Genomic DNA, 12,377 nt, shown 5'->3' with positions numbered 1-12,377 from the left:
GCTTTGCGGAATAATTCACTCCCCGCATCATTTCAACCCCTGGGCTGACAGGCCCTGTCGAGCTTCAGATACTTCCAAGGAGGGAATTCACAGCTGCACTGAGAAGTTCCCAGGTTTTTAAATAATGATCTCCTCCCAATTCTTGATGGGTCCACTAAATTGATCCAGGCACAGAGAAAGCCCAGTAGAGGAAAGCAGGCTGCCCACCAGCACAGCTCTTTTCCTAGAGCTCCCCACAAAGAAAAGTGATTCACGACAGCTCTAACAATTATGCAAACAGAAATCAAATCAGCAGGCCCACAAATTAAGGAAAAATAAAAGAAACCTAAAGACGACAGGAAGAAGCAGAGGTGACAGTATATGAATGATCACTCAGAACAGACTATATTTAAATTGCAGTAAAAGTTAAATGCCTCCATTCGATTTAAAAAACCAGCTGCAGATCTGCTTCTAGCTTAACGCATCATTTCTAGCGGTTAACATTACAACCTTGGCAGTCTTGTTCACTTTGTCCTGCAGCAATTTTTCAGTTGATGCCAATGCTTCCATTGCTTTCCAGTTTTTCTCCCGAAGGTCCTAATCATTTTTAGAAAGAATGATTTCAGTTCAGCCAATATTCAAACTGTTTCCGCTTTTACTTCAGAGATATATTCTGCATTACATTCCATCATTTGCATTTAAATGCTGGTTACTGCAAGATGATTTTGCTGGGTAAGATGACGTACACTAGCAAAAACAAGTGTGATGCTCGAGAGTTCAAATGAAAGAGGGAAAGTGCCAATTTCTGCCCAACCGTCCCCCGTATCCAAAACCGATCCGAGCGTTACTGAACTGCAGAGCGTATCGTTACCGTGCTAGCAACCCCACACTTTGACTGCACTTGTAAGAAGAAAGAGGGAAGTGTTCAAAAGTAGTGAGGAACACAGACACCAAACCACAGATTACACAACAGAGTGTTAGGCATGTTGCATTGCAGAACCTAGAATGGACCCGAATACGCATGGAAGTGTACACATTTATGCCTCGATCCTGCAACTGGATCTAACCGGGTAGATCCTTATGCCTCAGCACAGACCTGCTAAGCCAGGGCTGACTGTGGAAATACAAAGTTCAAGGGCCTCGGTTTGCAGCGTTTACCCCGCGTTCACCGCGCCGGGATAAAGCGCTGGTCCCTCGGCAGCGCCCGCCTGGAAGGCTTTGGGATTGCACCAGTGACGAGCACGTCCCAGACGTGCGTGGGAGCGACGGAGGACCGTGCTGTGCTCCCGTGTCTTTCTTGGCAAGGTCATCAAACGTGTACGCCACAAGATGTCATCATGCAAGCTCACGGTCATTTGCCTGGGAGCCTTAAGGCTGAAAACTCTTTAAAAAAAAAAAGGAAATGCCCCACAGCTGTTATCTAGGAAGGGTGGCTGGACTTGTGCGGTGGAGATAACAGTACTTGGGACTTCGATTTTTTTTTCCCCCCTCTGACCCTCAGAGCAGTCAGCCTCAGTAAAGGACTACTTTTAAAAGGCTGCATCTTTTTTATTCACCGCACAAAGCATCCAAATCCAAGCATATACCTACACCAAGTTTTGCTTCATCACTTCTTTTTACCTGCCTAACCTATGAGCTATTCCACTGAATAGGAAAAAAAAAAAATGGATAAAAATCACCATGTGGAAAGCTGGGCTTTACAGGCATGTTCTGCCTTTAGCAGCAACCAGATTTCTGCCTGCGCGATGAAGGGCACTTAAACCTTGCAGTTCCCCAGGAAACGAGCCCATGGGAAGCACACATACATTCTGCCTTCCCAGCTCATCAATCTTCCGAGACTACATAGCCCCTTTCCCTCTACTTTACTTCGGCTCTTAAGCTACATTACTTGCTCAAAAGCCAAGAGCAACACACACAATATTTTCCTTCTGTGTTTCTTACACACCAGACCATTTTTTTTTTTTTAAATCAATATGGCTTATTGTGTGGTATTTGCTGGGTTTTGTAAGCTATCAAGAAGAGAAAAAAAATGAGCTAAAAAAACCCTGTATTTTAACAACCTTCTTTTAAATGATTTAAGGATGCCATTCTCTCGCCCAGCACAGGTAATGTATTCTGGGGAGGTAATTTCACAGCTCTGTGTCGGAAGATACATATTTTGCTCCCACCTGCACACAACCCATATTGCACTATCAGTGGCTGCCATAAAAGGAACATTTACTGTCCTCATCCCTTTCCTGAAAGGGCCTAATCCTGATTTTCATAATGCAAAGAGCCAGACCTGAGACCCTGGAATGTAACACCTCCTCCCATGCCTGCACACTGCGCATAACTGAGATCAAGCCCCTTTCATCCACCCACCCTCCCTCAAATCCCCCCTGCTTCCCTAGGGAAAGGACATGTTTCTGAGTGGGGCTAACAAGGCTGGATCTACGCCGCGAGGTGTATCCTCCAGCAAGTCTCCTCCCTCTCACCAGTTCAGCAACCAGTGAAAAAGCTGGTAAAACTTGGAGCAGTAAGTAGGGGATAGTTATTTACTCCCCAGGTAGAGAGCAGAGTGTTCAGGGCACACCATGTGTGGCAGGCAGTTGTCAGGTAAGTGTTTTCTTAGAAAAATGCTGTAGGCATCTAGCACTGCTGTGCATACAGAACTTGGGGTTTTTTTTTTTTTGGGGGGGGGGGGGGTCCTTACGTTGTTCTTTTTCCTCTGTTGCTCGAAAGCATTTCTCTGAGAGGCGAGCTCGCTTTGGAGACTGGTGATTTCTTTCTCCTTCCCTGCAATACTGAATTACCAAAAAGAATCACAAACAAATCAGGAGACATTTAGGACGTTACCGGAGAAGCAATAACACCCTCCCTTCACATTCGCTCACACGCTTTCTCTTCTAGCAATATACCCTGCTCGAAGAACTGCTCTCGCTGACCTGACAGTGCTGCTTGCTTCCCGCTGCTCTGAGCTGCGGGCTGCCAGAACGAAGCCTGTTGTAAACCCGCTGTTTGCTTACAACGGGCATCTGCACGCATTTATCGAGGCCATGGAAACGCACCGCATCCGATAAGTCAGCCAGTCCAAACTGGTATAAAGTCACAAGACGAGCACTGCTCACTGGATGAGAGCATTCCTTTTCTAGCACCTAGCCCACAATATGTAAGTCACTTTTAACTTAAAAATAGTTCAGTCAGCCAAAATGCATGACAGTGGCAATTTGTGTAGCACAGCGTAAGCTGCCATGGCATAAGCTTCCACGCAGTTCTTTAGAGCAGCTCAGCTCTGCGCTGTGCCCCACTTTGACTCCCAAGGCTTTCCCTGGGAAGAGATTTCCACCAGACGGTTTTGCGATATGCACAAAAATCCTCTGCTAGCCTGTGGTTCTAAGAAAAAAGCCTGTCAGTTTGGCTTGAAACCCTAACATCTTACTCTCCAGACAAACAGCCGAGCTGACATGCATCTAGAATTAAATCCCTCATGGCTTGCTTAGGCTGTGACTGCAACATACAGAGCAAGCACTGTTTGCAGAAGACCACAACTGAGGGTTATCAGCATGAGCAGAATCTCTATATTCAGGTTTTATTAGGTATCAAAGTTCTTTTTCTCCCCCCCCCTCCTTTTTTTAATTCATTTAAATTTTCCAAGCAATAAGTAAAATGAGGGGTTCATCTATCACATTCAACTTCTGGCACTACTTACACTTGCAGAAGCTCCTCGCTTTGGGCAGCCAGAGATGCCTACAAACAGATCGGAAACTCGTTAGGAGCACATCAGCAAAGAGCGATGCAGAGGCGTGAACTGCCTGGTTAGTCAGCCACTGCTGCAACCTTAAGTGCAGCACTCTTGCCCTTCCAGGGAATCCTGCCTAACCTCCTTTGGCCAGAAAACCCTGACTGCGATGCACTGACTCTAAAGATAGGGGTGCAAAGCCAGAGGGGAACACAACAAGCATAAGAAATAACATAAGGCTGCAAATCCACGCACTAAAGGGAAGCAGGAACAGATATCCAACAGTCAGGAAAGCTGCCTTAATGCAATTCAACCCTGAGGTTACTGCTGGATTTGCACAGGCAATACAACTACCGGTCTTCCAGGCATCCATAAAAGCTACTGCCAACCCTTTAACCTCACTCAGTCACACTGCAATTGGAAGCTGTACCTGTTTGCAGCTCTCCTGTTCTAATCCTTGAATTTGAACTTTAAATGATTCGTTTTCCTTTTCCAGGTCCTATTTAAAGAAAAGGGGCAATATGTTTATATATTATTAAAATATTTTTATTAAAAAGAACACATAACATGTACACTCCTACTTGCAACAGAAGACAATTCTATCGAAACTTTACCTGCAACCGTTTTACTTGGCTTGCAATTTCTCTCTCCTTTTCTTCTAATACAGCTTTCAACTTCTTCATTTGTTGTTCTTCCTCTTTCAACCTGCAGAATTAGTTTAGGAAATAGACAAAAATTAAAATAAGAATTGATGCTAAGAAAAGGGACAGATGCTCTAGCTGGCACAGAGTTTTCAGCAGCAGCAAGCAGCTAAACTTTGTATGGTGTATATACAATAATCAGCCACATGGAGAGCGCACACATTGGAAAAGCAGCCATCACGCTATGGCTCGAAACCAAGAAAACTAACCAAAATACGCGTCAGCTGCAGGAACATGTACTGCAAACACTTACCTGCTAAGAACTGGCCTGAGGCAAGCTAGGCATTTCACATCTCAGTTAGCAAAGGCCTTTAGCCATGACTGAGCTCAGCAGCATCCCAAGCAGAGGTGGGAGAGGAGCAACCGATCTCCTGAGCAAGTCCTCTAAACCAGCTTGCTCTGAAGCCCATGCCAGGGACACAATGTCCCAAAGGTGAGACTACCTGAGGTATCGCATACTGGCTATACAGGGCAGGCAGCATGTTACGATAGCTATGTTGGAGACAGAGCCCTTTTTGGCACAATCATATGCACCTTTCTCTGGTTTAGAGCAGTCAGATGCTCAGACAGAGCAGAGTCAAAACCAGAGGAAAGCATGGCAACACTTTGTCACAAAACGGGAGCCGGAGAACTGGCTATTGCGTCTCAGACTGAAAACAGCAAGCTGTGCCTGTTCATTGCTTTACCAACTCCACCATGCTGTATGTGCCCGGGGCACTCAAACCCACACTCTAAACAAGAAGGAGGAAATATCACTAAACACAAAAAGGAGCAGCAATTTCACTAGTTAGTGGAGTCCTGGGCAATTGTTTCCTCTCGCAAAGTGTACGAACGCTACTACGCAGCAAGCGCCAGACTGCAATTACACACAGCAGCAGACACGCTGGTTGGTATACGTCCATCAGCACTAACAGTTTACTTTAGCAAAGCCCATAAAATTCTTGAAACCAAAGTCATGCATTCCAATATAAGAAAAATGCCAGCACTGAACACATGTTATCAGCAGGCGTTTGAGAAACCGCAGCTAAGCGTACTCACAGGCTCTCCAGGTCCTGGACTTGGGATGCAGCAGGTACCTGACAAACAAAGAATTCCCAGCCTCACTTGATGGCACAGTAAAGCCGTCAAATTAACAACTCTTTGCATGATCAGGCATATCACACAGGTTGAAAGACAGCTTTCCAAAGAAAGACCAAAATTTTGGCATCACAAAATTCTGCATTGCTCCAAGAATATCTAAACGCATGACAGGTTTTAATATATGACTCACACTACGTATCCTAAACCTTGTGCCAGCCAGTCTCTCTCCCTCCCACCTTTCCCCAGGACATATACTTCCCTAGACATTCACTCAAAGTAAGAATGCAACTCTGCTTCTCCCCTCTTTCGTTGAGAGGATTCCTAGGTGAGCTAAAATACCACCCGATAGGAAAAATTCCTCCACAAAGTAACAAGCAACCGCAAGGATGTCCAGTTGCTTGTTTTCAAGTCCAGTGCAGAAAATCCAGAGCCAAAATATTCCAGGCAGTTGCAAATTTCTCAACAGGTCAAGGAAGGAATCATAGCAACAGCCTTGACCACACACAGGGAAGCAGCTATGCTCAGGACCAGCAGGAAGTCCCCCAGGGTCTATGGTCCTACAGGGACACGGCGGCAGTCTGGCATGGAGGTACCCAGGACACAGCTACGACTCTGTCTATGAGCTTCAAAGCTGTCAGGCCACTGAAGCCACTCATTAACGAGTTGAACTAATGGGCTCTTTGCCCTGTAAACTATTAGTCTAGTCAAGTAGGATTTAAAAATTGTGCTGGAGGTTGAAACCAATGCAATGCCTTTGAGAGGGCTGGGGGATAAATAAGTAACATCTTCCAGTTCAGTTAAGCAGCCCTATTTCCGAATCACATCTGCTCTGCAGGCCATACCTGTTGGAGCTGTTGCAGGTTCTGTTGTTCTAACTCCTGAACTTTACTGGTTAATTGTGCAATTGTATCTTGCTGACCCTTTGGATAAAAAAAGGGAGTTTAGGAGTGTAACCTTTCTGCATTCAGAAATACTGCAGCAGAACTTTTATTTCCCTTCAGAATAGCAAGGAAGTTTACCTGCAGCCATTCTCCTTTCTTGACAATCTCTTTTTCCTTCTCTTCCAATAAGGCCTCCATGGTTTTCACCTGCTTTTCCTTCCCCTTCAACCTGTACCATTACAAAGACATAGGACACACAGAATAAGCCCCACTCTTATCCATTTGAAAAAAAACAAAGAAAAAAAAAAACAGATCCTATGCTTCAGCACATGCAATAAACAAAAGCAGCCTGTGTGATCAAAGGCACAACCATAATTCACCTGCTAAAAATCAATGTGTGAACACTCCCACTTCAATCTGGGTTAGCAGGAGCCTGAAAGACCCCCCCCCCCCCTTAATCAGTGGTACTGCTCGTTAAATGAAAGCAGATGATTTCTGCTCCAACACATACTGCAGCAATTCCACACGCGTGTGCTCTCCTTAGCTAAAAATATTTCCTCTCCATTCTCCACGCAGGGACGATGGGGGACTGACAACCACGCTGACTCAATCCCCACTTATCTACCCAGCTACATTACAAAGTGATCTGCCCATCGTGCCTTGCCTACATGCTTCCATCCCGACTTGAATTCAATCCCTCATAGGTTGAGTGGGGCCCCTGAGGCCACGCAGCACTTAACCTTGTTTGCTGTCTCAAAAGACAGGACCAGAGGGGCGATGGTGTAGGTAGCAAGGATGTATGTCCACCAGGAAAACTGCTAATCACCTGGCTACTTGGCACAAACTAGAGACATCAGGCAGGAACATTTTAACCTGCAACAGACTGGAGCAGGGCAGGGAGGGGTCCACAGGGCAGATCAGACACGTTCACAACTGTACTTACAGCGTCTGAAGTTCTTTGACTTGGGAAGTGATTGACACCTAAAGAAAACAAGCAGTACTTCAGTTCGAGATCCATATCAATTCTAAGAACTGCTTTAGGGAAAAATAGAAAGAGAGGCAATTGGAGATTATGACAACAGGCACTATCTGCTACAGCAGTCTGAGCATAAACACCCATTTTTTGAGGGAAAGTTAATTATGCAGAAACGTATCTCCGCTGTTTACTCTCTCCCTCCATTTAAAACATTTCTTCCCCGGCAGGAAGGAGAACAAGACACGAGCATATGAGCAGAGCCACCGGAGCACCGCTCCGGCACGAGAGACGAAGTGAAAAGCGGAGACGAACGACAGCCACCTCGCGAGCCAAACGGAGCTCAGCTCAGAGACCATCTCTAGCCCTTGCACAAGGAACAGCTTTTTAGATGCTCTCTCTGCAATGGCAATGCTCCCTTTTAAGAAGGGACGTGAATGAGAGAAACAAGATTTAAAGGGGAACATTTCCTTTGAACTCTCTGTAAAAGCCTGACAGAAGCCACAGACGAGCTAGCTGCGATTACAGCAGATCTCAGCAGTGTAGACACTGGCTGTCCAGAACGGCTCTGTTAGTTTACTCTTGCTTCACAGCGTGGCAGGAACTTCAAACGTTCCCAATAGCCTCTAGTTTGCTCGCAGAAGACCAAGGAGCACATGCACACCACTTCTGGAGCAAGATGCAAGATCCCTCAAATGCAGCTTTTCAGAGACTGCAACTCCAAACTGCGTTTTGTTGCGAGCTCTGTGTCAGTTCCAGGGAAGGAAAATAAAATAAAACTAATTCCTCCAGTTCCTGGGAATCTGCTTTAGAGGAAAAGCCCAAGACAGAAACACATCCTCTGAAGCGCTGCCTAAAAAGGACAAAAGCTTTAACACTAAGGAGAGAAGAAAATCAGTGGCATGTTGGAACATAACTAGAAAAAAAGAAAAAAGTGCAGACAAAAAAGAAGAAAGAAAACCACACACACAAACAAGCAAGCAAGCTTCCTGACAGCACAGGGGATTAAGCTGCTCGCGCAATAGGCTCCCTCAGCAAATGTGGGGTCCCGCTGTTTCAGATGCTAGACAGTGGGCATGCTGCAAAACCCAGCACGCCTCCGCTCTGCATTCCTGACAGCTAGGGTAAAACCTCGCCCTGCCAAGACAGGCTTTCTTTGGACATGGGAGAGTGAACGGTCTTAGGTTTACCCGGAAACCGAATGCAATTTGAGCCAGTGGTATTGTTCTGGAAGAGAAACACCAACAAAAGGGGAAGCACCTTCAGCACTGGAGAGTTCGAAGGTGCCAGCCCCGCGGGATGCCCCAGGGTTTCCACGCTGACTACAGGGCACTATGCGATGTGCCCAGCCAGGGCCAATGCTGCAGCGCTTTAAGCGACAGCAATTCTTGCCAAGTCTTTCAAACTAAGAGTCCCAAACTTGGGCATCCAGGGGAAGGAGGTTTCTGAAGGACAGCAATAATTATACTACGTATTTGCAGTTTTATATCCAATTACAGTGTAGCTGTACTACTAAAAAGTTCCCTTATCCAAGGACATTCACCTGCAAAAAAAAACATACTAGAACAGAAACGAGTGAGCAGCGCAACCAAGGCAAGGCTGTTTCACGCTTCTGGCACTAAGTTATTTTACCTGTTTTTCCATCTCAAGCTGGGAATTTCCTACTTCTTCTTTCAGAGCCTCTATTTCCTGTGTCAAAGCCTTTTCAATGACAAAACAGACAGGATTGGACAATGGAAACAAAAACACCACAAAAATGGATGCTACAAATTTGTTATTATAGAATGCAGTGCAGTAACAAATAAATGGTAGTCAATGGCATAGACACGGAAAGGAAACAAGGTATTGCTCAGATGAGTACCTGAACAGTTTTCTCCTTGCTTGCAACTTTAAGGATTTCAGCTTGCAGGAGCTCTTCCACTGATTTTATTTTTCCATCCTTCTCATGGATTCTTAATAAGAGCAGAGGAACCTCATTAGCTGGCTGAACAAATGTGCTACCTAGGAGTTAATACACTAGCTTTGGTTCTGCTATCACCTGCAGGTTCCTCTGGGAACCACAGCAAGACTCCCATTACTGTAGGTACCATCACTCACTAATTCCAAGACCAGATGCAAAAAAAACAAGAGGAACATGCTAAGTAGATAACTTAATTTGTATTTTAAGACAGAAAAAGAAAAAAAAATAGTATCTGTGATCCCTGGAATGATATGCACTTAACTTCAGCCTTCACTAGGCATTCCAGCAAAATATGGATTATTAGCTTGAAATCTATACATACACACACAGAAATACAGTAAACAAGCTCACTTCTTTTACAGTGCCTACTGAAGAAAAAGAATTATCTGACAGTTCAGTGTGATTCCTTGTCTAGTCAAATTTGGGCTTATAAGCGTAATAGCTTGGCAGAAAAACCACTGGATTTTGAAAAGGTATTGATCTGACTTGATGCATTTCCAAAGAGCTGACTCTTCCTGTCTCTCACACACTTCATCCACTTAAAAGCAAATCATAAGTCATTTCAGGGAAGCAAAGCACCTGTAGGCATGGAATAAGGAGACAGGCAGAAGTAACAACAGTTAGAAATGAAATTAGTGCGGTAGCTTACACTTTCTGGAGTTCTTCCACCAGTGACTGGAAAGGAACCTGCACAAAAGAAATCTTTAACTTACAAAAACAGAAGACAGCACTACAAACAATTTACAAGTGTTAAGGGGCAAGGAATAGAGAGCTCAGGCTCTTTAGCGGTGGGTAAAGTCCATGTAGGAGACCCAAGATTTTACCTATTTGGCAGCTTATACAAAACTAGCTGGTGTCTCGAATTCCTGGCAAACCAACAGCACCGAGCCTGCAGCAAACTCCAGGAAAACAAACAAAAATCCATACCACCTTTATTGGGAGAGGCTGAGGTTCAAGGCCAGCATTCAATCAACTACCTTTACCACACAACAGGCTTGAAAGTGTTAACAGTCAGGTCGTCACAACCTTAGGGGCTATTCCCTTAATCTCTGAGAAAAAGTGAACTGAAGTTCTTGAACTATGAACCAGCTGGCCACTGCAAGTGGGTTTTCCCCCCCCTCTTTGAACGGGCTATAAAGACATTGAGATGGGCATTGCACACTTCTCCACTTCAGCCATTCTAAGAATATATATTTATACAGGTTCTCCTCTCCCAAAAATGGTTTTCTAGCAACTAAGTGCTCTCCTGAGCTGTCCAAGCAGAGCTGGGTGTCACACAAGGCACTTTAATAGACACAGAGCGCATGTCCAACAATAATACTGCGATAGTGTCACTGTAGACAGGGACACAAATAAAAGAGGGCCAAATCACACCTGCATGGCTATGAGGTAACATCAGAAAGCTCAAGGATGCACAGAAAGCTGATGTTGCATCAGCTTGAGTACCAGCCATGCTTGTTACTTCTGCAAAAAGGCAGCTCACAGCCATTTCAGTGTGTGGCAGGTTAAAGCCAACCCAGAATCTCAGCTGACCTGGAACCTTTAGATCCACCCCATTTGACAGCTATGCTAAGAAAGTAATTGACAGAAGTAGCAGCTTCTAGAGCAATGCTGGAAGAAAACGGGATGCTTTGCCAACAGGCTTCAAAGACATCTTCACCTTTTTCCCTCGACTTTTGCAACGGCAGCAAAATTCTTTTAGATGTAGTTTAGGTGTAATAAAAGTTTTAGATGAAAAATACTACCTGCTCTGATTGCTGAGTTTGCAGACTTTGAAGTTCTTTTCTCAAGGATGAATTTTCCGTTCGCAGTGCCTTTGAAAACAGACAGACAGATAATGAAAGACTCATTTATGGGCGTGGGGGAAGAAGTGTTAAGCTTGATAAAAAAAATCATTTCCCTTAGAACAAGTATTCAAAAGCCTGGAAATAAACACCCTCAGCAGCAGTTGGAGCCAAATTATTCAACAGAATAGTTATTCTAATGGAAGAGCTCTGACTATCCCTGCAGACACCTTGAAGTAGACTTGAATCTACAAGTAGCTGAAGTGCAGAGAAGCATCAGGCTGATGCGCTCACATCTGCGGCTCTCTAGCATCCAGGCTGCTGCATTTCCTGGCATTTTGCTAGTATACAACTTCTCTCCACCTTGCACACAGGGACATTAGGCAAAGAGCACTCTGCCTTGGCTACTTTCTGTTAGATGGGATGCAGCACTCTGGCAAAACTCAGATGAAAGCAGATAGGGATTTTTGTCACTAGTTTTCGAGATTTCTCATTGCTTCAAATAGATCATGGCTTCAAACAGAGCAAGAGAAAAACATCTGCACTAGTCCAGAAGTGTCACCAGTTTATAGTTCAGTTAACCCTTCAAATTACCAACCAAGCAGGAAGATGCCGAAGACCCATACTGCCAAGTTATCACACAACCTTTAGTAGCTTTATTTCAAGAGAAACCAGGTAAAAATCCTAGTAATATCTTCTCTAGACTAAGCAGACAGAAGCAGTGACTGGACACCATTAATGCTTATGCTTAGTCTATGTTACTGAAGTGTTTTTAATCTCATGTCCAGGACATGACTTTTCCTATTCAAAGGGAATGATCTCAGGTTGCACTAAGAGCGCCCAAAGACGCACTCTGCACAAGAATGCTTAATCTCCATTTCCCCATAAAAAATAAAATAAAATAATGTGAGAGATTTTACCTTCAACTCCTCCTCTTTATTAGCCACCTGTATGAGTCCTGTCTCAAGCAGCTCTTCAACCGTTTTGATTTTATCATCCTTCTCTCTCATGCTGAGGAATCAAAGGCAAATACAACAAAAAACTGAGTTAACATTTGAAGGCATTTCAGCTATCAACAGTAACCTTGCTGCCAGAGTCAGGTCTCTATTTTAGCCTCTATTTCAGAAAAAAAAAAGTTTCTTACCTTCTTTCCATCTGCTCTAACACGTCTTTGTTTGCCTGTTAAAAAATATATAAGTTGATCATTAACTGGTTTGGAATTTTAAGAGTAGGAAGGACAAGACAACATCTTCCCCAGAAGCTTAGTTACTTAATTACACTAACCCAGAAGGGAAAACAGA

At 44.4% G+C, this 12,377-nt stretch overlaps 1 protein-coding gene across 12 annotated transcripts in view; it reads right to left on the bottom strand.

The window, feature by feature from the left end:
* Positions 1 to 12,377, bottom strand: part of KTN1 (kinectin 1) — a 78,221-nt gene that overhangs the window by 17,145 nt on the left and 48,699 nt on the right. For 9 of the 12 annotated variants that reach the window (XM_064511870.1, XM_064511874.1, XM_064511873.1 and 6 more), the window contains 15 exons: positions 12,221 to 12,255; positions 11,997 to 12,087; positions 11,038 to 11,106; positions 9,942 to 9,979; positions 9,194 to 9,284; positions 8,965 to 9,033; positions 7,303 to 7,340; positions 6,498 to 6,588; positions 6,321 to 6,398; positions 5,437 to 5,474; positions 4,312 to 4,402; positions 4,128 to 4,196; positions 3,668 to 3,705; positions 2,672 to 2,762; positions 490 to 576 (listed from right to left, as the gene is read on the bottom strand). In XM_064511870.1, the coding sequence (XP_064367940.1) occupies positions 490 to 576; positions 2,672 to 2,762; positions 3,668 to 3,705; positions 4,128 to 4,196; positions 4,312 to 4,402; positions 5,437 to 5,474; positions 6,321 to 6,398; positions 6,498 to 6,588; positions 7,303 to 7,340; positions 8,965 to 9,033; positions 9,194 to 9,284; positions 9,942 to 9,979; positions 11,038 to 11,106; positions 11,997 to 12,087; positions 12,221 to 12,255 (1,014 nt within the window). The remainder of the gene's footprint in view (positions 1 to 489; positions 577 to 2,671; positions 2,763 to 3,667; positions 3,706 to 4,127; positions 4,197 to 4,311; positions 4,403 to 5,436; positions 5,475 to 6,320; positions 6,399 to 6,497; positions 6,589 to 7,302; positions 7,341 to 8,964; positions 9,034 to 9,193; positions 9,285 to 9,941; positions 9,980 to 11,037; positions 11,107 to 11,996; positions 12,088 to 12,220; positions 12,256 to 12,377) is intronic. The other 3 variants (XM_064511875.1, XM_064511877.1, XM_064511880.1) reach the window with 1 other exon arrangement.

This window comes from Dromaius novaehollandiae, chromosome 5 (genome assembly GCF_036370855.1).
Source record: "Dromaius novaehollandiae isolate bDroNov1 chromosome 5, bDroNov1.hap1, whole genome shotgun sequence".
Lineage (NCBI taxonomy): Eukaryota > Metazoa > Chordata > Aves > Casuariiformes > Dromaiidae > Dromaius > Dromaius novaehollandiae.
Note: the sequence above shows the minus strand (reverse complement) of the source record. Positions and strands in the feature narration are given on the sequence as shown.